At 39.8% G+C, this 26613-nt stretch overlaps 1 protein-coding gene across 1 annotated transcript in view; it reads right to left on the bottom strand.

The window, feature by feature from the left end:
- Positions 1-26613, bottom strand: part of LOC126195821 (T-complex protein 1 subunit delta) — a 100047-nt gene that overhangs the window by 52326 nt on the left and 21108 nt on the right. The window contains exons 3-5 of the mRNA XM_049934463.1: positions 18737-18826; positions 9756-10007; positions 7419-7514 (exon numbers count right to left, since the gene is read on the bottom strand). Coding sequence (XP_049790420.1) covers positions 7419-7514; positions 9756-10007; positions 18737-18826 — 438 coding nt within the window. The remainder of the gene's footprint in view (positions 1-7418; positions 7515-9755; positions 10008-18736; positions 18827-26613) is intronic.

Genomic DNA, 26613 nt, shown 5'->3' with positions numbered 1-26613 from the left:
GTTGATACGCTGGGGATTGTTAAGATTTCACGTAGCGGCACCTATTGCTTCGAGGAATTTTGTGAAATGCTTGTTGGTGTTAGTGAACCATAATGAAGCGCTTTCATTATAGTGCCAAATTCAAGAGGGGAGTTATTTCTTTTGTGGAACAAAGTTCTAATCGTGCTGCAGGTCTGAAATACAGGATTGATGAGAGCAACGTCAGGCAATGGCGACTGCACAGAGACAAATTATTTGAATGTTCAAGTAGCAGGAAAGCATTTAGTGGGCCAAAGTGTGGCCGATATCATGCGCTAGAAGTGATTTTAAATGAATCTGTTAAGGAACAGTGTCAGAAATTCCTACCTGTGAACGGCGAAATTTTAAAAATTAAGGCACATGAAATTGCCAGAGAGCAAAAAATAGAAAATTTGACTAATATATGCCATGCCGCAGCTACAAGGAATACGATATACACCCGCATTACGCAGTCCAAGATCATCCTTAACGAACTCAAAAGCGCTCTAATTTTAGATGGAGGTGTCTTGATGAAAATCATGAGCAAACATTTGCCAAGGTTGTGCACCATATTAATTCTCCTGCCACCAATTGTATCAAGCAACGTGCTAGCTTGGTTCTAGTTCGCAGAAGGATTTGTTTTACTCGTCGACGTTTGGATTCTGTTTCCAAAGAATTGTACCGTTTTCATTTAATGGTTGCATCAGAAGTGTCCGATTTCACTTGGGATTGGTTGGACGGTGTCTCATGGGCTCAAACGTTTTCATCGCGCGGAGTCTGATGTTATATCTCGACGTTCTGTGATAAATCCCTCAGATAAATTTTTTGACGACGCAACTTTATCCATGCTAGGGAAGGGTTTAAATTTTGCACCCACTCCGAAGAGTTTGCCGGTAGTTGACTTTATTAGTTCAATTAACAGGCAGTTTGCAAACTACCTCCTGTCACTGCAGAGGAGGTTAGGAGGGAGGCATGCCGTGTTTTGACTAGGGCTCGTCCACCCAAGAGTAATGTAACAGCAGCAGAGAGGGCTGCTTTACGCTCTCTCATAGTTGATCCTGATATTGTTATTTTACCTACGGACAAGGGCAATGCCACCATTGTTTTAAATAAACATGATTATGTACAAAAGATGCAAGGTTTACTATCTGATTCAGTGTATCGCAGAATCGATGTTGACCCCACAAAATGTGTTGAGAGAAAAACCAACAGCCTCCTGAAGAAAAGTGGTTTGTCGCAGGACACTATCAAGAGTCTTAACACCTACAGTGCTGTTTCCCCTAGGTTATATGGCCTTCTAGTCAGTTACCGTGCTTCATTTCTGACTGTATCACTATTCAGCATAAGAATAATACGAATATAAACATGACATGAATATTCTTCCGCATTTGCTGTTGTCTCACTCAAGTTTCATAGATTATTAGGCAGACAGGATTTAAATGAGATAGCAGCAAACACAAAAGAATACATGGCATAATGTTTACATTCGTATTATTCTTGTGGTGAAGAGAATACTGCATGTGATTCACGATTCATAAAAGTTCCTATTAGCAACCATCTCCTGTCACAGGTAGGAAAAAATTCAGAATGTGGAGTTGGCCATATTGACATACATCCCAAACAGTCTTGCCAGTCTGATTTTCATAGTAGATTTTTAGTGATGACTTCAAATACAAAGTGTGTTGTTGTTGTTGTTGTTGTTGTTGTTGTCTTCAGTTCGTACACTGGTTTGGTGCAACTCTCCACACTTTTCTATCCTGTGCAACACTTATAAAATAAGAATGAAAATAACTTAGAAATCAAACGCTGAAATTTAAAGCAAAATGTTATTAAATTTGTAATACATCTTCTACGAAATGTTTAAAACATCAGTCATGATTCTGAATCACTATCATTCGATTCTTTGTTACTCATTTCTTCATACAGCGCATCGTCCTTCGTACCATCTAGTGCATTGGATATCGAACGTTTTTTAAATACTTGTTGCACAGTCTGACTGGGAACACACTTCCATGCATTATAAATCCATTGGCACACATGCGACAAACTTGTGCGTTTTACCCGTTCTGTTGGTGTCAGTTGTCTGTTGCTTTTCGAAAGCCAGTCTGTGTACATGCGTTTACGCTTGTCCTTAAATGTTTTCAAATAACTTCCGGGAATTCAGCCAGGTAACACTTTCAGCGACCGCCGATATTTCGACGGGAGAACACCCCGCCATTTTCAAGGCAAACTGCAACAGACAGGCGGCGTACATGCAAATTTACAACCTCAGTTCTCGGACTGAATCAGGAAAGATAACACACGCACACACTGAACACTAGTGCCACCAAAGATGACCGAAGTCAGAGCTATCGATAGTGAGACTATGAATTCGCAGGTGAGGTAGCACTGACTCTGTCCCTCTGTTTTTTGACAAGGGAGAGAGCCGGATTCCAAACAGAGTTTAACATCCCTGTTAACGAGGTTGCTCGCTGATTTAATCTCAACTGCGTCCCTAATAACACTGTCCCAATAGCTGGATGTGCATGCCAATATCTCGGTGTTATTACATAACATGGGGTGACCAGTATCCAAGCAATGTTCGGCAATAGCAGATCTATTTGGCTGCTGTAATCGTGTGTGCCGTTCATGCTCAGCACATCGGTCCTCCACGATCCTGATAGTTTGACCAATATATGCCATGCCGCGGCTACAAGGAATACGATATACACCCGCCTTACGCAGTCCAACATCATCATTAACGGAACTCAAAAGTGCTCTACTTTTAGATGGAGGTCAGAAAAACATTTCACATCGTACTTCCGTAAAATACGACCAATCTTGTTGGACGTGTTTCCTACGTAAGGCAAAAAGGCACTAGACTTAGGTGTTGACTCAGAATTATCATCAATCACCCGATGTACAGTTGGTCGATAGCGCAACGCACGTTCAATCTGTCTATCACTATAACCTTTTTGACGAAATGTAACTTTAAGATGGGACAGCTCAGCTGGCAAAGTCTCAGCGTCAGAAACGACATGTGCCCTGTGTACCAAGGTACGAAGTACCCCTTCACGCTGAACCGGATGGTGACAACTATTAGCCTGTAAGTACAAGTCGGCTTGAGTACATTTCCTGTAGACTGCATGTCCCAATGATCCATCATTCTTCCTCCTAACCAACACGTCAAGAAAGGGAAGGCAACCATCCTCTTCCACCTCCATTGTAAAACAAATGTTCAGGTGGATCGAGTTCAGATGTTCTAGAAAGAGATTCAAATTCTCCCTACCATGAGGCCAAACAACAAAGGTATCATCAACGTATCTAAAGAAACAGGCGGGTTTCAAAGGTGCCGACTCCAATGCACGTTCCTCGAAGTCTTCCATAAACAAATTTGCGATCACAGGAGACAACGGACTACCCATCGCAACACCATCTGTCTACTCGTAATACTGGTCATTAAATAAAAAGTAAGTGGATGTCAACACATGCCGAAAGAGATTAGTTAATTCAGCACCAAACCTGGCCTCAATTAACCGCAACGAATCAGACAGAGGTACACAAGTGAAGAGAGAGACCACATCAAAACTCACTTAAATATCAGTGATTCAATTGCAGTCCCTCCAAACGACGAAAAAAAATCAGCTGAGTTCCTGGTATGATGTTCACACCGACCTACTTGTGGACTCAACAGAGAAGCAAGATGCTTGGCTACACGATATGTCGGAGTGCCGATGTTACTCACTATAGGATGGAAAGGAACCCTTTCCTTGTGAACCTAGTCAGAAATGAAGCACAGCAACTGACTAGATTTTTAAATCCAAGATGACTAATTTCTGTGCAGAATGTAATGTACTAAAGAGGCGCCTGCAAAGATTTTCAAATGGAAAAAATTTTCACTAAACTCTCATTGCGAACATCTTCTGTCATACGCAGTCTATTATTTGGTTCTTGTTTATCTTTATCAAAGAAAGCAGTAGTGTAAGTAACAACAAACAGCAGTCTCTTGCCATTGTTTCACTAGTGAGACAATTTCTCTCTCTCTTTTTCTTATTGTAAGCGGCGATAGAGCGCACAAAAGCAAGCCATGCCACGGGCGGCAACAGGTCGTAAACAGTCATTATCAGAATGTGACAAACAATGCATGACATAGTGCAATAATGCATTTTCAGCTTAGAGTGACGCAAACATCTATAACAAAGAGAACGGCACTCATCAGATCAAAGCAAAATAAGCAATCGATTCAAACCTGACGAAGCACATGAAAAAGGAAGGGTCCCCATATAAATATGGGCACAGCGCTTGATGCATAGCAATGGCAACCTGGTAAAGCTTAACTGCTAAGCTTATGACTCGAACCAAACTACTGTAGCTGTATCTTCATCTATTCGACCTAAATTGTGTCTCATGTTACAATGACCAATTTTGTTTCGATTTGGAAGTGCAGTCTAAAACTTTTCTCTTCCCTTGAATCTCGAGTCTCAAATTTCAGGTGTGGCTTAGATTCGGGAAAATTTTTTTCCCTTGATTTTGAGTCTCATTTTTCAGATGCGGCTTAGATTTAAGTAAATAAGGTAGTTTCCTAAAATGTTTTGCAGCTGATTATAGTTGTTAGCGAACTCAAAAATTTTTTTAATTTATGGTAAATACAGATATTATATACGACTACTACTCTTTAAGTGAAAACTAGATGTAATACAATAAGTTAGTTAGAAAACCTGCTGTAGTAATTAAACCACAAACACCCGTTTGCTACAAACTGCTCATGGAATATGCAAAGGGCAATGAAAGCTTCCAAAAATTCTCAAAAATGCACATTTATTTGCAATGATATACAATGAAGTTCAGGGGTGATGTATTCTTTGGAAGAACTATGAACCACAAACGCCGATTTGCTACGAAATACATTACATATCTAAAACACTAGTACCAGTTTCTTATGAAAATATAGTTTTCTAAGTGTCTGAAAATTCTCAAGATAACCTATTTCTCACTTCATTGTACCCTGTTTTGAATCAGGATAGGCCCACTGTTCTCAAAAGTTTTAAAATTAAGTTGAAACCTATAACTGAAGATAAGAGTAAGAGTTTATTGCGGCACTTGTGAATGTTCAAAATTTCGCATTATGTTGCAATACAAACGAATATTGATGCAATCAATGAAAGATTACGCAGAAATGACGCAAACAGTAAAATAGGCAAATCTAGAACTTTAATTTGGCACACGATAGTGTACAAGTGGTTTCACACAAAGGAAATAAATGGGCATGTTGCATGGATTTTTCTCTTAACTGCTTCTGTGCACACTTTTACACTGACATGCTGAAGAAGTACACTGCAGCATTAGTTTATCTTGATCAAAATCACTAACATGTGCAGCACCAACAAAGCATGTCTTCTGCATGTTGCTTCGGCTAACATATTCGACGTTTGGAGCAAATAACGAAACAAAGCAAAAAGATTATCACATCTGGTCAGTATGGCAATGCCTCAAGTTTGTGTAACAGAAGTTTCCCACTATGTAAGAAAATAACTGTTAATAACCGTATAACTTTTCTGAAACAATGAAAGAAGATTATGATAGAAACACATTATCTACGACTTTACGGCATTTAATGGATGTCAGCGAGGTCTAATCTTAATAACAGATGATTTATAAACCATCACATTCCAAGCTAACTTCTGACATGATATGACTGCATTGTTACACATTTTATACCAATAACTTTTGGAAAAAAAAAGATTTTTCTAGTCACATCCTTTCCTCGCCTGAGTTCACTTATGGCTTTATACTGAATTAAATGCCCCACCAACAAATGTTGCTCTACTTCTATTGTCACTTTCTGCCCACTCAGTTTCCGTTCTTACGCATTAACCTGCTCAAGTATTTGATTTTAACTAGTTCATTGCTTGTCTGCATTTTCATTTTGACCCACTTCTCTCTCACATTTTTCTGGACAGACTTCCATACTATTAAAAATAAGCATTACTTCATAATTCAACTCAGTAACTTCCACTGTGTTTATAGCTTTTCAAAACACTGCTAGACCTATTTTACAACATTCTGCAGATTACAATTATTTTGACAAATTAAATTTCAGTCTGATAACGGATTTTTTTTTTTTTTTTAAATCATAATACCATCACACTTAAACACATTGAAATTTATCCATCATACTTTACAAGGGGAATATGAAAGATAAATCATCAATGTAAATAAACTACCTAAAAAAAAGAAAAGAAAAGAAGAGAGAGAGAGAGAGAGAGAGAGAGAGAGAGAGAGAGAGAGAGAGATTCAAACAATGTTTTTACATCATCTAGTAGGAAATTTTAGTGCATTTTATTTTACTAGCAGGTATTACATATCTTTTGAAGCTGCATTAAATTACATGAATTTGCAATATGCTCTTCTATTAAAAGATTTCACTAAGTACACTATAACTGCACTAGTGTGTAACTGATAAAAGCCACAAAAAGAAAGTGCACTTTAAACTTGGCGTAGGGAACAGGAAGCATTGCCTAACTTTCAATAACCGTGGAAATACAATTATTATACAGAATGAACAACATCAATAATTTCACATACTTGTGGTAAGTATGGGGCCAAAAGTCTTGCTGTAATGGTAACACAAGTTTCCATAAAATTACCAAAGTTAAGCGCTATCGGGCTTGGCTAGCACTTGAATGAGTGACCATTGGGGTCTACCAAGTGTTGCTGGCAAGAAAGGCCCATGTGAGGCTACCAAAGGAGCTACTTGATTGAGAAGTAGTAGCTCTTGTCATGAAAACTGACAACAGCTGAGTGAGCAGTTTGCTGACCACAAGCCCATCTGCATCCAGTGATGCCTAAGGGCTGAGGATGACACAGCAGCCAATCGATACTGTTGGGCCTTCTGAGGCCTGTTCGGAAGTAGTTTAGTATTAGTGATACATATGGAATATTTGTATAATGTGTGATGCAGAAAAAAAGAGGAAATTTGGCAGAACATGCACAGTGAAAGGTCCAGTTCCACCAGTTATGGTGTTAGAACACGATACATTAACCACTAAGTATTAAATTGTCACATTCCATCCTGGATTTCCCACTGATTTAACCACAAAGTGTATTACCACAATGTGCCCAAGATTGCATTTGCAGAGTAAGTACATCACTTTCTGAAAAATGTTGATTTATAGCTGATATCCCACAATATTTACCCTCACTGGTAAGTTACCTTCCACAAAACACTAACCTTGAATGTGTGTTCATTTTACTGGCACCCACAGTACTTTCATTTCTAGCTCTTAGACTAAGCAGCATTTCCTCACCACTGCAACATATGCAGATTCCAGTAACTCATCAGAATTATTTTACACCTCCATAATTAAAAAAGACTACATAACTAAAGGAGTAAAACTATAAGGAAAAAGGACACATATTTAAGTATATTATCACTGTCTCACCTTCAGGTCAACATTGGTGTCTTGCGCAGGGTCAATCACTTTGAGGACTGCATCTACAGCTATTGGTGCCAGTAAGCTGGACTGTTGTGATACAACCTGTAAATATACAAAAATTAGAATTAAATATTCTAACTATGGGCACATTAGTCTACTGCCACAGCCCTCAATATTAAAACATACTATAACTGAAAACAACACAATAATGGTGACTCTAAGGTAGCAGATTGCTATAAACATGCCTCACTTTTAGTAAGAGTGTGTTTACTACATTCTCCTAAAGTTTTATTATTTCCCAAATATCAGATACCCTTCCAGGGTAGCCTACAAACAATTATCCACAAACCTCAATAAACAACCATAATACTTACAATGAGCAGTCAAATTAGAATGAGACAGATGGAAAAAAGTAAGTAAATTGTTTATTATCTCAAAAGTAATTGCCAGAGTTGCTTACACATTTATCCCACTGACAGGCAAGATGGTCAACATCTGTGGTTGCCCATGGAACCATGATTGTACACAGATGTTTATCTCTTCCTCCATGCATTCCCGATCCCTCCCTATGAGATTTCCGTATTTTTGAAGCTCTGAGAAAATACACTCGTGGCTGTCAATTTGCTTTGGTAAATGAGGTGCGTACCTAGAGACAATCATGGTTCTATAGGCAACACAAACCTTTTTCAATGAAGGCTTTCACAATCTTGTCTCACAGTGGAATAAATGTATTAACAGTTTGGAACTACTTTTGATATGATTGTTTCCCATTTGTCTCATTTTCATTTGACTGTCCCCTTACAATTTTTCAATCGGAACAGAAGTTTTACTGAAATACGAACATGAACACATCTCTCTCTATTACAAAGTAATTGTGTATCCCTTGGCTTTTATTTCTTCCCTCCCTCCCCTCCTCTCCCCCTCAAAGCATCTTAGGAGCTTTGTCCTCCAATGAATTGCTTATCACATAGTGAAGTGACCAACAGTAGGCAGCCATCACATTGTATTCCAATGGCCTTTATACCACATTTTCATCACTTTGGTGAAAGCACACCTTGTCCCCAACTGCTATCACCAAAACTTTCTGGTGTATTCGCGTGTTGGTGGGGGTGGGTGGGGGTAAGGTTGAAATTTCAAAAAGTGAATCTTTAGGCTCATGAAGTGGCATAACTATCTGAAATTTTCCAATATGTTGCCTACAACAGAAAGAAACATCCTCCATCTTTGGGTAAGACTTTCACTAGCAGTATCACTAAACCAAACTTAATGTGTGAAGGTTGTCATAGAACTGCTTTTCAAATCACACGGTTCTTGTACAAGAAGTTGTTCTTTCCACACTCCAAAAATTTTTCTGCCAGGCCAGCTTATTTTGGACCAATGTTGCCCCCCTCCCCTTGACCTACTATTCAATATATTAATTATACTGTTAATTGTATGAAATTTATACACTGTAGGCAAATAAAATTTTAACACCCCGAAAGATACCAAATAACGGAATTTTATTTATTGGGCATACACAGTACAGTAGAAAGTAGTACACTGAGCTGCTACCTCTTAAGTCAACAATAATCTCTAATCCAATTGGGAATTGAGGAACTGAGCTCAGATAACATACGATTATGTCATTCCATGCTGCTTCGGTTTTATCCTCTGTTTCTCAATCGTACTTGCTGATGAGAGTTGATGTGTCAGTCTCTCAGGGGCAGAGGGGGGGGGGGGCATATCAACTGGACAGTATATCTGTACTCTTGGGCACTAGTCACACTGGGCATCTCAGATGCCACACAGCCTCGAGAATGGCTCTGCTGAATCCATCAATTCCATATTTGCATGACAGCTGGGATTATGGCTACTGTGAGCATTAATATTGCTGACATAAACTGCAGTCTCAACTGGCCACTGTCCTGAGTATGTAATTCCAGCGCACACTAGTACTGCTCCCCCTTACACAAATAACATCCTGTCACAAACAAGAGAGGCTCGTTATGTAATCTCTCCTTACATACAGAATGTAGATAGCATTACTCCTGCCTACCTCATGCAGTTGCACTGAAATGTTATTTAGCTGCACATTCCTGCATGTACCTGCACTTCATGCCAATTTGATTTGTTTCATGTCGTGTCAAGGTGTTGCATTTTTTGCCCAAAACACTGTTAGCCATTAAAACCATATTTTGTTTAAAAAAACTGAGTTAAATGAAAAAATGTGGGTGTTATGGCTTTATTACTATCATATTAGTTTTCTGCACAAGTTGCCATCACTGGACTGTGTATGTACTTTTCATCACAAAATTAATTTACTCGGAACAAATAGTTCACAGGACTAAGAATCAGTAAACAAACCTTAGAATTAAGTGCAGTTGCTGCTGAACGTATGAGACTGTCCCTGTCTGCCAGAGATACTGGCTGTGACATGCCAGAAAGGATCTCCACAGACTTGGCAGCAGCACGCTGGAATGCATCTGAAACTACTGTCGGGTGAATGCCACGTGCCAGTAACTTCTGTGCTGCTTCCAAGAGGCTGCCAGCGACGACGACGACACTTGTTGTTCCATCTCCAGCCTCAATGTCTTGTGCCTTTGAGAGTTCGACAAGCTGTAAGCAAATGTAAAATGTATATGACGACAAGCAAGCAAACATGAAATAAAAGAAAAATGTTCAATGCTTTCCTAAATTCTACAAAAATATATATCGGTAAAACACTCAGCATAATCATAGGTACTTTGTTTTAGCCACTTTACTGATTAGTGAGAAACCTGATGACATCAAAGTCCAAATTTAGTTAAATGGAAATACTGTCTTGAAAAAGTTAGAAGACAAACATCTACAAAGGTAAAACACAGTCAATGGAATGTAGTGGGTTTAATCAGATGATAGTGGGAGAATTACATTAGGAAACAAGACACTAAAAGTGGTGGACTAGTTTTGCTATCTGGGCAGTAAAATACCAGATGTTTGAAGTAATAAAGAGGATATAAAATGTAGACACCTACAGCAAAGAAAGCAATTCTGAAGGTATCTGTCTTCAGTGTAACCTTGTTATGGAAGTAATAAAAAATAAATGTCGTGTGACTAAGCTTCCCGTAGGGTAGACCATTCGCCAGGTGCAAGTCTTTCGATCTGACACCACTTTGGCAACTTGCGCGTCGATATATGGAAGTGAAACATGGGCAATAAGCACTTCAGACAAGGAGGAAAAACTTGCTTTTGAAATGTGGTGCTATAGAAGACTGCTGAAGATTATACGGATACATCGGGTAACTAAGAATATAACTGGGGAGAAAAATTTATGGCTCAACTTGACTAATGGAAGGAACTGACTGACTGGACACTTTCTGAGGCATCAACAAACTGTCAATTTGGTACTGGAGTGAAGTGTAGTGGGTAAAAATTCTAAAGGGAGATTAAGGGTTGAATACAATAAGCAGGTTCAGGTTGGTATTGGCTGCAACAGCCATGTAGATTACAAAAGACTTTCGCAAGATAGATGTGTGAAGTATGAAACCAGTCTTTGGATATCATCATGACTGGAAGAACAGTCACTGAATACCAGTCTGTTGCTACTTAAATGCCAAAATTTTGTACAAAAGCCTTTATAATAAAGAAGTTGTCCTATTTAATTGAAACCACTATCTTAAAAGATAGCCCCATGAGCCACAGACATCGTTGACGTAGGGCGGCTTATGTGTCTCAACAATACCACAATGGAGGTGTCTGTGGAGAGGCCAGACAAACATTCCTGAAGAGGCACAAGTAGCTTGTCAGTAATTGCAAGGGCAACAGTGGATGATGGATTGATTTGGCCTTGTAACATCAGCCAATATGGCCTTGGTGTGTTGGTACTGCGAATAGCTGAAAGCAAGCCAATTAACAGCCATTACTTTTCCCACGGACATCTCAACTGTATGGTTAGATGATGATGGCATCTTCTTGGGTAATATATTCCAGAGGTAAAACAGATCTTCGGACAGGGTCTACTCAGGAGAAATGAAACTATCAATCTTCGGGTCTGAGTCTGGTGCGTTAGATCCTCAATCAGCTAGCTAGGTTAGTAAATTTGAAAATGAAAAAAAAAAGATAGATTAAAGTTAGATACACTAAGGTGATAGAAGTCATGGGATGTCTCCTAATATCATTTTAACCTCCTTTTGTCTGGTTTAGTGCAGCAACTCGACAAGGCATGGATTCAACAAGTAATTGGAAGTCCCCTGTATAAATACTGAGCCATGCTGCCTCCACAACCATCCATAATTGTGAATGTGTTGCCCGTGTAGCATCTTGTGCACGAATTGACCTCTCAATTATGTCCCATAAATGTTCAGTGGGGTTCATGTTGGGTGATCTGGGTGTTCACTCAAATTTTCCAGAATGTTCTTCAAACCAAATGCAAACACCTGTGGCCCTGTGACAACGTGCATTGTCATCCACAAAAATTTCGTTGTTTGGGAACAAGAAGTCAACAAATGGCTGCCAATTGTCTTGAAGTACCAAACAAAACCATTTCCAGTCAATGATCAGTTCAAATGGACCAGAGGGCCCAGTCCACTCCATTTTGGAGTCACCACCAGTTTACATACTGCCTTGAGTTGAGTCCATGGCTTCATGAGGTCTGCACTACACACTAACCCTACAATGAGCTCTTACCACCTTGGAATCAGGACTCATCCAACCAGGCCACAATTTTTCAGTCATCTAGGTCCAACCAATATGGTGATGAGAGCAGAAGAGGCGCTGCAGGCGACATCGTGCTGTTAGCAAAGGCACTCTTGTCAGTTGTCTGCTCCCATAGCCCATTAATGCCAAATATCGCCACAATGTCCTGCCTGATGCATTCGTCATACTTGTCACATTGATTCTGCGATTATTTCACGCAGCGTTGCTTGTGTGTTAGCAATGACACCTCTATGAAAACGCCACTGCTCTCTGTCAGTAAGAGAAGGCCATCAGTGTTGATAGGTAATGCCCGAAATTTGGTGTCTTTGGCACACTCTTGACACTGTGGATCTTGGAATATTGAAGACTCTAACGATTTCTGAAATGTAATGTCCAATGCATCTAGTTACAACTAGTATTCCATGTACAAAGCCTTTTAATTCTCTTCATGCAGCTATAATAATGTCAAACCTTTACACATGAATCACCTCAGTACTAATGACAGCTCTGCCAATGCACTGCCCTTTTATATCTTACATAAGCGATACTACCACCACCTGTATACATGTATTATCACTGTCCCATCACTTTTGTCACCTCAATGTATAGTGGGGATTAGTGAACTTCAGTAGCAGGATTAACAGGGCTTTCTGGTCAGGTGAGTGAGATAGAAGTAATACAGGAGTAAATCAAATAGAGGTAATGCAGGAGTAAGTCTAATTATGAATCAGAAAATAAGAATGCAGGTAAGCTACTAATAGCAGTATAGCAAATGTATTATCACAGACAAGAGACACAAAGGCAACACCCGCCACAGCAGTACAAGTTCATTTGCCACCTACCTCCACAGTAGAAGAAGACAGATGAGATAAAAGAAATGAAAACTTAATTGTGACACAGGACTTAGAATTCAGCAGTAGGAAATGGAAGACAAGGATAATAGTAGAATATGGATGGAGGAAAAGAAATGAAAGAGGAGGCCACTTGGTACAATTTTGCACAGAGCACAATTTAGTCATCACTAAAACTTGGTTTAAGTATCGTTTAAGGTTGGGAGATTACAAACTGATTATATAATGGTAACACAGAGATTTCAGAATCAGATTTTAAACTGAAAGACTTTCCGGGTCAGTAGTGGAATGTCCATAATTTATTGGTCATGAACTTTAGATTAAAACTGAAGAATTTGCAAAAAGACATGAAGTTAATGAGATGGGACCTGGATAAGTTGAAGAACCAGAGGTTGTTCAGAGTTTCAATGGGAGCATTAGGAAATGACTGAGTGAAATGGGAGAAAGGAATACAGTAGAAGACACGTGAGTAGTAACTTCGAGAGATGAAATAGTGAAGGCAGCAGAGGATGAAATAAGTAGAAAGACAAGGCCTTGCAAAAATCCTTGGATATCACAGGAGACATTGAATTTAATTGATGAAAGGAGAAAATACAAAAAAGCTGAAAATGAAGCAGGCGAAGGGGAATACGGATGTCTAACATTGAGGGTGACCAGAAGTGCAAAATGGCTAAGCAGGAGTGGCCAAAGGAGAAATGTAAGTCTCTATACTTCCTTCATTGTAAGAAGGAATCTGATGTAAACAAACACAAATGCGATGACTGGTCAAGAGCCATAGTACAAGCACGCTGATGCTGTTACATTCTTTGAAGTACTATATTTAACGGATTACAATAAATACGAGGGTTTTTCCCAAATTCGTCATTCAAAACATATAGGGTTGTCTTACATTCACAGATTAAACTACTGCTGCTGAGGCTAACATTTTTACAATGTTTAATAGAGTATACTGGGGTTGTCTTTCGTTTACAGATGAAGCTTTGGATATTGAGGCTACACGCAGATTTATTTTGAAGAATTCAGAAGGGCAGATCTAGGCAAATGATACTTGTGTTCGAATAAGTTCAAGATTTCCCGATACACCAAAGTGCTAGATACAGTATCAACGTTGCCCACAAAACACATGACAGTTGACGCATACCGCACTAGTGCAAAGGACATACGAGAAACTATGAACTAGTCATTACAACAATCATTTGCTCTGCTTAAAATGTGACAAGTTTGGTGAAACACTAGAGGAAATAGCGCTAAATTTTATCACTTTGGAAACTCTTGATATATTTGAACAGATTTGCAATAAAAGTTCTATTATAAGTATGGGTACCATGTACAAACAATTAAGTAGCTTTTCAAGTAAAGGCTACATTCAGAAGGGCGAATGTATTCCTTCAAAAAACATTACTCGATTCTGAACCGAGATCAATATTTCATTTGATTAGAGAGGCTAATGATTTACTAAGTGGGTTGTAATGAGAAATTAAGACATTGCTCACATATTAGAATAGCAAGTAAATACATTACCATCTTTCAATCATATTTAGAACACAATGGTGTTATTCAGGTGAAACAAGAAGGAAAACTAATCCAAAATGAAATGCCTAATAAACGAAATCATTCTTATGAAACTGATTATAACTGTTGTGAGAACAAATTATGGCAGTTCCAACACAAGTCAGTAGATCACAGGATGATCGCAAGCTGAAGAATCGGACAATCATGTTGGTGCTCTTTTATTCATGTATTAGTTGCTGTTGTTACTTATGACTTGCACCCTTGAAGATACTTCAGTCCATTTTTCACGGCTGCTGAAGCACAGCACTACAGAAGGGTTGGAGGGAGAACATTGATATCAGCTTGCTGCAGTGAGTTGGTAGAAAATTATGTGACATTACCAAACATGAGAATCTATACCGCATACTTTGGCTTTTTAGGAACATCTACCATGTTTAGACAGCAGTTTGCCTGAAAACATTTGTAGTCGGAATTGAACTTAAAATTGTACAAATACTCAAGAACAGTATTCATTTCTGCATGAGGTGGTGAAAGTCTAGGTATGGGGCAGTGATGTACATGCTTCATGCTATAATGTTATTGACGCTCACCATGAAGTAAGATGGGAATAAACGAGGGTGTGTCAGGTTGGTTGGTTGGCTGTTTCGGGGAAGGAGACCAGACAGCGAAGTCATCGGCCTCATCGGATTAGGGAAGGACGGGGAAGGAAGTCGGCCGTGCCCTTTGAAAGGAACCATCCCGGCATTTGCATGGAGCGACTTAGGGAAATCACAGAAAACCTAAATCAGGATGGCCGGACGCGGGATTGAACCGTCGTCCTCCCGAAGGCGAGTCCAGTGTCTAACGAGGGTGTGTCAGCCCCTTAGTTCTAACAGCCAATGAGAGCGCAGTGGGCAGACAGTATGTTTGGAAGAAAGTGACGCTGTAACATTCCCATGTCAGTAGAGAAAGCGAGAGCTGTTATGTATAAAGATAAAAAACAGCTGTGTTCTCAGGTCGTATGGTAACCACAACCTCAGAAATCACAACATATTCAGAAGAAACAGCCAAATATTTGTGACAATGAAGATATAAATTTTACAGCTGTGATGTTAGGATGATGATAAAATAGTGACAGGGTTACTAAGCAAAAAATATTGCTAAAAAGGGTCCACAAATTAATGTAAACCATTTCTTTTTATTACTTTATTTCTCCCTGTTTTATCAAAATTTAGACAAACAACAAAATGCATAAATTTATAATATGTTGAATGTCAAATAAGTAACAATAAAGTTAGGCTTTTTTGTAGACAAGCTATGTGGCTTAATCAGCAGCATGGGAGAACAATTGATCGATAACTGGTTTGAATATCACTTTGGTCTTTTTATTTATTTATTTGTTCAATCCAAATACATAAATCATTTAAATATACGATTCATCAAATATATGATGATTAACGCATACCTAATCATAATTTATGAAAAATGCATGTCATCTTGTTACTAATTACATATCACGCCCAAAGCTCCCATTTCCATTGCAAATATAAATTTGCAATTATTTATATTTCATAAAATATTGTTCGTAGTAAGAAAATGATAGAACTTAATTTCTTGGGGCAACAGTGAAAAACCAAATACTCTTTATTTGCACTATAACCATTATTGTATGGTACAGATGAGGTCTCACATGAGCCAGACCATTAAGCATCACAGAAGCACAGAAAAAGTAACTTTCGTGGCATCGAGCACACCATACAAATACTTTGATAACCTTTAAGCATCCGCATAGTGCAACAAATTCATTTTATTGGTCACAAGGTGTGACAAGTACTGTGTTCTGGAACAGCACATTATTGCTGTTATTCCACCACCATCATTGACATCATCTGGCTGCCAAGATTTTAGTTTTCCAAGTGACTTTCTACATAAATTAAAGAAACCTGCCAAAAATTCAAATAGCCTGAAGTAAACATTAGCTTAGGATCCCAAAAGAGATCTCTTCTAGCTTTGGCCTTTGAAACTTGAAGAAAATTATCATCAGGCTTGGGAACCAGTGTGAAAGAAATCCACCCGTGGCTGCTATTGCATAGCTAATGGGTGTTGCCCCTTTGACAATGGGGATGCAGCAGTGGTTAAGCCAACATGGACCACAGCCACACATTACACAATTTTTCATCTGTATAATAATGTTCCAATAAACCGCAAACTATGCAAACACAAAATATGCTGTAATTTAAACTGAAGTTAAACTAGCCTGTCAATAGCATTGCACAATAAAAAGACATACTTGCACAAGAAATAAAATGAATCCTTTCCAAAAAATGTCAGGCAGACTTCTATGAACTTCACCAAAATTCACACATTGTGACAATGGTGTAAAACTTGGAGACTGTTTATAAAATGTTTGTTGTACTTGTTATGAAACAACTTTACTATCATGATCCCAGTGCCTTGGTAAAGCACAATTAAATTTTGAAGTTTCTAAACAGTTTGATTCTGAAATTATTACAGCACAAAAACAGGCTGAAATATGTCATGACGAGCCATGACAAAACACACATCTTTTTTGAGGTTTTTCATGTTCTTCTGACTATCTCACTTCCTATAATCAGGACTTTCAATATTACCTTTCCCAAAGAGTACTAAGCAAGTGTAGAATAGAATAAAAGATGCCAGATTTAGTTTAAGCAGCAGTGGAATGGGGGTATATTTTCGATTCGCCTCCACCTTGTCATTGTCTTTTAGGGTCTTACATGCTTGCACTGCAAAACCAAATTTGTATTTTAGAAGTTTAAAACACTGTCTTTCTAATTCAAAACGTTTTAAAGAGTTTGCGAAAGATTCTTGATCATAAAAGTTACCTAAAGAACCACCTTTCGGTGTCTTTACAAAAATCGTTAACTTTGTCCTCAATTTGTAAACTATTGGAAAATAGTAAGAAAATGAAAATTTATGTTTTAAAGCCAAGTACAGGCAAGTTATTACACATAGTTTTAAATATATCACGCAATTACTTCTGGAGATATGAAAAGCTTAACTTCACATTTTTTAAGCATCTATTTTTTTTTACCAACTTCGCCTAAGAGAACGCAAAAAGTTGTAAAGGATGATCTAGTTTCGTTCCTTTCAAGAAAGTACTGCTGGAGATATATTTAAAAGTTGCTGAAAACTCACTAACTGCCCACTGTTGATAGCTGCAATAGGGGGTCAAACAAATAAAGATATCTCCAAAAGTATTTAATTGGTCATCATGCGGCTTCACCAATGTTTACAGGGAACAAGTGCGAATGCTCACACAATATTTTAGCAAAATCCATGACAGTCATGTGGAAATCTCTAGACCACTTGGTATGGAATGACTCTGTAGTTATTTGGAGATGAAGAGGCTTGCATAGGATATGGTAGTGTAGAAATCTGTACCAACCTAACCTATGGACCAAAGACCACAAGCAAAAGTAAAGGGTGAAATAGTTTTTGTTCAACATACCATTCATTCCGATATGTGAATCGCTACACCATAAGCTAATTAAAGGTCTGACAGAGGACAATTTCCAAGGGTGCTTAGTATACACCATTTATCATTGCCTTACCTACATATTAAGTGATTACCTGTATTCCTTCGGTTACCTGTTACATGAAATTTAATTTGTGCATGGCAGTGTCCTTTATTATTTTACACCATCAGTTTTCATGTATGAGTCAAAACTACTATCAGAGTAGCCCTTGAACTGTCATTTTTGGGTTGCCAATTTCCTTAAATTATACATTATTCAGCACACAATGATCTTCTTGAATCCTCTCTACCAATTGCTTGTTTTCAGAACTACCTAAAATTTCATCATTTCTGTCACAACTATTCTGTTATGTCTGTCAGACTGTCCTGTGCAACATCCTGTTTTCTCTGCAATTCACTATATTAAGTACACAATATTAATACAATTGTCTACTCAAAGAACCCACTTTTCATCACCTAAATAATGCATTAAAATAAAAATGTTGGAGTAACTTTTGAAGTGTGAATGACAAATTTTGTTTTAAAAAGTTATGCTTTGATGTGGTATACTTCAGGATGATAGCATGAAGATAACCTATTGCCATTTCTACTTTACACTATGCAGATTCTGACTATGAACTTATATAGTACACAAGGTACTGCTTCATAATATTTTTAAAAATAAGACTTAAGCTGTATGTCTCAACTGTAGTGGTGAAAAATGGAATTCTCACCAGGCAGCACAAAAAATACCCCCCCACCCACACACACAAATTGACAACAACTACATTCTAGTTAAACAGTTGCAGCAATGGGTGGATGAATTTACTTACCAACTTTGCTGCTGGATGTGTGACGTTCATCTGCTTCAGAATTGTTGCCCCATCATTTGTAATAGTAACTTCACCATTGCTGGCTTGTATCTGTGGAAAGGAAAAGTTACATGTATGTGAATACATTTAATTCTGTGAAGATTATTTACCACATTTGACAAATGTACATATTAAAGCTTATGATGCTCATTTTATCAGTAGGTTAACTACCTACTGCATATAAAATAATGAAAGGACATCCAATAATATGGGCTTCATAACGGAAAGTAGGTGATAGTATGAGAACATGTCTATGACAATGACGGTTGCTGGATGGGACCAAACTGCATGGTCACTGGTACCTACAGACAGAATGTTTAAAAGTAGTTGATGATGCACACCAAAATGGATGGCTGCTTTCCGGGAGACCAGTAGCAACGGTGAAGAGGTGTAATCCCCAGGGAAATAAGTAAGATTTCAGATTTTTTGTCGTAGTAGTAGCACAGCACAGTAGTGGAGTAAAGGGAGAAGGTTCACCTTCCATGCTCATCCCCTATTTCAACCACAACAAGGGGACTTGTAGCTTTTTATAATAACTGCATAATCTTATAAAATGCAGCGTTCACTTGGCAGCTACTTCACGTCAAAAAGTAGGAGGCGTTATGAATCATCCAACTTCAGTCCTCTCTGCATGTTGGTCAGAATAATGTATTCCACAAATAAATGGGCGACTGTCAGGGCAGCACCATATTCACATCACAGTGGGCCCATCACTTTGGGAATAAAACCTTAGGTACAACTGCTGTGGCCCATGTGCAGTCTGCACAGCACGACATTCTTTCCGAGAAGCTCTTTGAGACATCTTCCTTGCAGCTGTGGTTCCCTTAACCAGTCTTAATTTGTTGTATGTTGTTCTAGCTGGCCATTCTTCTTCCCATCCTTTTAGAATAAGGTGCCATAGTTGGGACTGTACGGCAGTAGTGGAGGTTCTGATGCTGAGAAGTTCTTTAGACATTGTCTTCTGATCAGCCAGTTCATTTCCTGTAATCACCAAGTGGCATGGCATCCAAATTAATGTAACATGGGTGCCGGCAACATACTGTTCTGCTAGCTGGTCCTGAATGTTACATTCACATACACTGTGGGTGTAACACAGATAATAGTTTGTAAACAGCTTCGCTCATTGAGCTACTCTTCTGAGATTTTATGTGGCACAGGGCCTTGGTGACTGCTGTAAGTTTAGCAGTAAACACTCTACAAGCATTCAGTAAAGATTTCTGTTCAGAACAATCACTGGAAGAAAAGGCAAAATTCACTCAGTTGTTAAGACCAATCATCAGAAGATTATTGGATTCGTGTTCTCCTTTGAATTGTGGCACAGGCCGAGTTACTTGCCACAGAGATGCAGCAGGACAAGATAATCTTGCACATTCCAATGGAGGAAGTTTGAGGTCATTTCTCAGAGCTTCCAGATGCGTCCTTGTTGGTTTGTCTGCTCTGGGTCAGCTCATAAAGAGCCTGTATTGATAGTGGCAGAAAAGAACTGAGCGACTGGGTGATTTAGCATCTGGAGAACTGTCACTGCAAAATTGGGGCACATGAAAGGAACCTCCACGAAGATTGCAATAAGAGAAGACCAAGAAATTAGTAGCAATGGGGTGTACCCTGGGCAATGTCAGAAGATGCTACAAAGTGCGCTGATGGCATATCCTTTCACAACAGGTCTCCATTCAAATGGACTGCATCCCGTCCTGTCTCTCTAAAGACCATCCCCCCCCCCCCCCCCACATAAACACCGATGGATTTTCCCGATAGAAAGAAGTTTTAGTAGCAAAAATATAAATGTGACATTCTGTTAGTCCAGGAAACACACAGGGGAAGTACCAAACATGGTCCAGAAATTGCTGGTAAGGAATTAAGACTGGAAAGGCCTCACGACAAATACGGCAGTGCCATCTTTGCCAGATCACATCAGCCTCACTGACTGAAAACAATAACATCGAGCTCCTCACAGAGCTAACTCCATTCTTCTGTGTAATATCAGCCTACAAAACAACCGATGCCAATTTCAGCATTAAAACACCAGCCAACATCAATGATCAGGACATGAACTTTATCATATGCAATTTCAATTGCAGAAGCACATCACGGGGATACCCAGACACTGACACAAATGGAATGAGCGTAGAAAACATGGGGTGAGGCTCATGACCTACATCTGATCTACGATCCGAAGATCCCACCTTCCTTTAACAGTGGCAGGTGGAAAAGAGGGTACAACCCAGACGACATCTTTGTTTGTCGGAGGGCCCATCCCCTGTACCTAACACAGACCTGTCATATGCACTGTGAATCCTGTAGTAGTGCCTGAAGAGGTACCATTCAAGAGGACGTTTAACTTCAAGAAGACAGACTGGCAGAAGTTCAGTGAAGAGCTTGACTCAAAAGTGATAAACATTCCACCACAACCTGAAATGTACGAAACCTTTATCAAATTCGTCCAATAAGTTTCAAGGAAAACTATTCCAACAGGATGTAGAACTCAGTATGTTCCAGGCATGTCCAGTGATGACAAACTGTTGTTAGAACGATAAACTCTCTATGAAGAGGATCCACTTGCAGAAGAAACGATTCAAGCTGGTGAAATATTACAGCAAGCCATTTCAGCAACTCACAAGACCAATTGGAGTAACCTGGTAGAGAATACAGACATGAAGCTTAACAGTAGACAAATCTGGAAACTGCTTAAAAACCTGACTGGCGATCCTGTAAAATCACAAGGCAATTTTACGAGTAAACTCCTAATAAAGCAGCAACCCGGCTCCTGCAGAACGGCAAAATTTAAGGAAGGATGCCCAAAGAAGCTCTTCAGCGTGACCCAAACAGATCATTATTTTCTTAGGGATCCTTTCTCCATGGCTGAACTCGAAGCTGCCATTTCCAGTTTGAAGATGCATAAGGCTGCAGGTGTCGATGACCTTAGAGTTAAATAGATAAAGAACTTCGGCTGTGAAATGATGGAGTGGCTACTAAGCCTAATGAACACCTGTGTCGCAAAGCTACACATCCCCAAAATGTGGCGGAAGTATCGAGTCATTGCAGTATTTAAACCTGGGAAGGAACCAAATGATAACAAAAAATGCCAAACCATCAAGATATTAGAACAGCTGGTACTTAACCGAATCAGTGCCACCCTTAAAGTGAAGTTTATCCCACAACAAGCACGCTTTCATGCTGGCAAATCATGCTGTAGTCAGATCTTTAATATAACCCAGCACATCGAGGACGGTTTTGAGTGTGGTGAGATTACTGGAGTCACTTTTGTTGATCTAACAGCTGCATAGGAAAGTGTTAAATAAAGTGTATGACCTTACTAAGGATTACCAACTAACATCCCTTATTAGCACCTTCCTGCAGAACAGAAGATTCGTAGTTTCATTACAGGTTAAGAGGAATAGATGGCGAACGCAGAAGAACAGCCTCCCCCAAGGCAGTGTGCTTACTCCAGGGCTGTACAATATCTACAAAAATGATCAACCAACACCAACAAGTACTAGGCACTTCATCTAAGCCGATGATACAGCAGTAGCTGTTCAGGGACCAACCTTTAAAGAAGTAGAGGGGAAAACTGTCTCTAGCAATGGATGAACTCTCCAAATTCTATGATGCCAACCACCTGAAGCCCAATCCCAATAAAACTCAACTGAGTGCCTTCCACTTACAAAACAGTGAATCACAGCAAAAGCTGGATTTCACATGGCAGGGATAGCAACTGAGAAATTGCCCAACACCAGTCTATCTAGGTGTCAGACTGGACAGGGCTCTAACGTACAGGCAGCAATTTCTAAATGTGAAACAGAAAGTCATTGCTAGCAATGAGATACTTAAGAAGCTGATTGGCAGCAGCTGGGGAGCCAACCTGCACCTTCTAAGGACTTCAGCATTTACTCTTTGTGCATGATCCACTGAGTATGCTGCTCTTGTGTGGAACACTTCAGCTCATGCTAAGTAAGTTGATATTCCGGTCAACAATACTACAAGAATCATCTCAGGATGCTTTAAGCCAACACCAGTGCAGAAATTGTATCTGATTGCTGAAATAGCCCCACCCAATATCTGGAGGGCCACTGCCGGAGACAATGAGAGAACAAAGCAGGAGAATGGCCGCCGACATCCCCTGTATGGTCATCAGGCAGCAACATCCTGCCTTAAATCCTGCACGAGTTTCCTTTGTAGGACTGCGCCACTCGAGGGAACACCAGAAGCAATTTGTCTTGCAATATGGAAGAGCTCACTGCCCGTAGACGTATCACCAAAAGAAGAAGTAGCTCCTGGCACAAACCTACAATACCCTGTATGAAGGTCCCTCAACCACCAAAGAGTGGGCATCCCTCGATGCAAGACCAACCTGAAGAAATGGGGAATCCTTCCCATGAGCACAGACACCTCTTGCAACTGCGGGGCTGACGAAGATCCAAGCCACCTATTTGTATGCCCCTTCATGGACAACCGGTGCACAACACAAGATGTTTATGAAGGAAATGACAAAGCTATCACAGCTGCTATTTTTTGGAAATGCTGACCGGGCATAGAAATGAATGAATGAATGAATGACTGCAGCCCCTGCTAGAAGACTGTTGGTGAGATGTGTGCAAAAGATGCCACTCATCAGTTTCATAGTTTTGTGATGGACGGCACGTACGTTGTAGGATGTTACGGAGGTAACATCCTTGTCAAACCCTACAATATTCCCAGACCACCTTCTCTACCCAGCGATTCCTACCCCTGTAATCAACCCCCTGCAAAACCTACCCCATGCATCCACCCCAAAACCACCTACTCCAGACCCACTACTGGTAAAACATACATAATTCAAGGCAAGGCAAGGCCACATGTGAAACAACACATGTCATTAATCAGCTGACATGCCTGCACTGCACAGCCTTTTACATCGATATGACTACAACTAAACTGGCTGAGCGCATGAAAGGGCACAGACGAACTGTCCGCCTAGGAGATGTTCAATTCCCAGTAGCAGAGCATGCCGTCCAGCATAATTCTATGGATCTAGGAACCTGCTGAAACGTATGTGCCATTTGGCTTCTCCCCCCCAACACCAGTCCCTCGGAACTGCGGAGATGGGAACTTTCACTCCAACACATCCTTTCATCCCGCCATCCTCCTGGACTGAACCTACGTTAACCAAACTCACTCCCATTTACTCTACAGTCTTCTCCTTTTTCCCTCTCCTCTTTAGCCATTCACGCATCTTTCCATCCTACATAGTTGTGTTTATCTTCATACTCTATACCTCTTTACTTCTGTATGCATCCTCTTTTGTTTGTAGCTGGCACAGTACTTAACAGTAGACTATCTTTGGCTTCCCACTGACAACCATGCCTCCATTCTTGCTACCCTCCCTGTTTACCTTTCCCTGTTGCTTCATAACCTGGGCTGTGAGTAACTGAATCCACTTTCCCTTCTTCCCTTTTTTCCCCTCTCCTCCCTGATGAAGGAACAAAGTTCAGAGAGCTAGGAATGTAAATTTTCTGTTCTGTTTTGTGTATCTATCGGCTGTACTGAGCTAAGTACTGGCCAGCACCTCTATCTCTTAGTTAGTATTTGTTCACCATTTACAGTGTAAGTATTTGTATTACAGAAGTATAAGCACAAACTCCACTAAATACCATACAATAGCTTCCAAAACACTGAAATCTAGACTGCAACGCACTTTTGCCAATCAATTGTAGCTCATGTCACGTGATATCGTCAGCCAATCACAGCAGATATTCAGAGTGATAGGACATGTGACCCAGTCAGCCAACAACATCTGTGGCAAATAGTGCGAACACACAAATTAGAAAATTAATGGTTTAAATTAATATGCATACATGCAGCTACCACAGAAAAACTAAGCTTTCACATGTAATATTTATCAACAAGGATGAAGTGAAAGATATATGAAAACTCACCTTCAAACTTGGACTTTTTAGTGCGTGTTGCCCTTTAAGAGATGAAACACAGATGTGGCAGTAAAATTTTAAGTAATGGGCTGAAATTTTTCTAGGTACTTGGCCCTCAGTGTTAAATTTTGAATGAATCTAACACCATGATTTAAGAAATTCTTTGCACATTCTAGCATGTAACATAATTCATGTTGCTTAAAATGAAATTTATTTTGAAAGTAATGCCTCTCAAACCACCAATCGCAACATTTTCCCACCACCTGTTTGAAATATAAACAACTGTGAAGTCACACTCATTGAAATGCGGCCCACGAGAAAGACGCAGTGAAAGCAGTTTGCTGTTATGAAGTATTGCTTACACTGTGAAACATTATCCTGCTTTTACGTACATTGTGTTTTGCTGTTGTAAATAGTGCATTTTCTTTGCAATTGAAGTTTTATTTTGGTTCTATTCTCTCATTTACGTTTTATTGCTGCAGTATTATTCTGCAGTAGCGGGCTAAAGTAAAATCCTTTGTTAGAGTATCAGTTCTTACCCATCAAAATGACAAAAATTTAACTGAAAACTAAAACAATGAAAAATTCCAAGGTTTTCCCCAGATTTCCCAGTTGTCCCCGAGGGTATGAGGTGCTGTCCAAAATTTTCGGGACCTGATGAAAACCTTACCTTCAGACTAATGTCACCATCACAAAGTAGTTCCCATCCGCACTTACACACCAGTCCCAGCGCTTCTGGCACTGGTCAAACATTTTTCTGGGAGTCCTGTTCTTTGAGGGTGTTTATCACCGCCAGCAATGCTTTTTGAATCCTCTCTAGAGTGTTGAACCGACGGCCTTTCAACTTGAGTTTCACTTCTGGGAATAGCGTGAAGTCACAAAGTGCCAAATCTGGCGAGTATGATGGGTGGGGTGCAACCACCATGTTGTTTTATCCAAAAATGTCCTGCCGAGAAAGTATGTATGACAGGGCACGTTGTCATTATGCAGCAGCCAGTTCCCTTGATGCCCAAGTTCGAGCCGTCATCACTGCACGTTTTCGTCACAAAACGTTACAGTAGTACGCAGAATTCACGGTTTGGTTGGGTGAGACAAATTCTTTGTACACAATTCCCTTGGTACCAAAGAAAACGATGATCATGCTCCTAACTTTGCTCTTCACCTGTCTCGCTTTTTTTGGGTCTTGGCCGGGCTCTTCCACTAGGATAATTGTTGCTTTGTCTCTGGGTCATAACTGTAAATTCAGCTATCGTCGCTGGTGATAACCCGTGACAAGAAGGTTGGACCATCAGATGCAGTCCAACAAAGGTCCGTGCACACTTCAACACGCTGTGCCTTACAATCAGCAGTCAAGATCCTTGGCACAAATTTTGCTGCGACACAATGCATGCCTAATTCATCAGTCAACATTCATCGACATGTCCCATAACCAATACCCACTTCATCCGCAAGGTCTTGAATGGTTCGACGCCAATCCACACAAACCAACTGTTGAAGTTTGGCAACAATGTCTGGCATTGTGAGAGTAACCGGCCTTCCAGTGTGAGCATCATCTTTGACACCTGTACGGCCAGCCCTGAACTGAGCATGCCACTTAAACACACACGTACGGCTCATTCTCTGTCCCCCCAAACACTTGATGAATCATTGCAAGATTCTAGGTAGCACTTTCCCGGAGCTTCGCACAGAATTTGATACACATGCTCTGTTCTGTTCACGGATCCATCATAAAATTGCCACACACCAAACACAGAGATGGAAATCACTGTGGACATGCAACATGTCCTCCCAGCTGAATGCCACTTCACACACTGACTCATCAGATGTGCAGCTCTTACCACCTAGTGATGGAAATTTTACTACTACTACTACTACTACTACTACTACTACTACTTTCCAGATGGCAGCACCAGTCCTGAAAATTTTGGATTCCAC

This window comes from Schistocerca nitens, chromosome 7 (genome assembly GCF_023898315.1).
Source record: "Schistocerca nitens isolate TAMUIC-IGC-003100 chromosome 7, iqSchNite1.1, whole genome shotgun sequence".
Taxonomy (NCBI): Eukaryota; Metazoa; Arthropoda; class Insecta; order Orthoptera; family Acrididae; genus Schistocerca; species Schistocerca nitens.
This window is presented reverse-complemented; position numbering and strand designations above follow the sequence as displayed.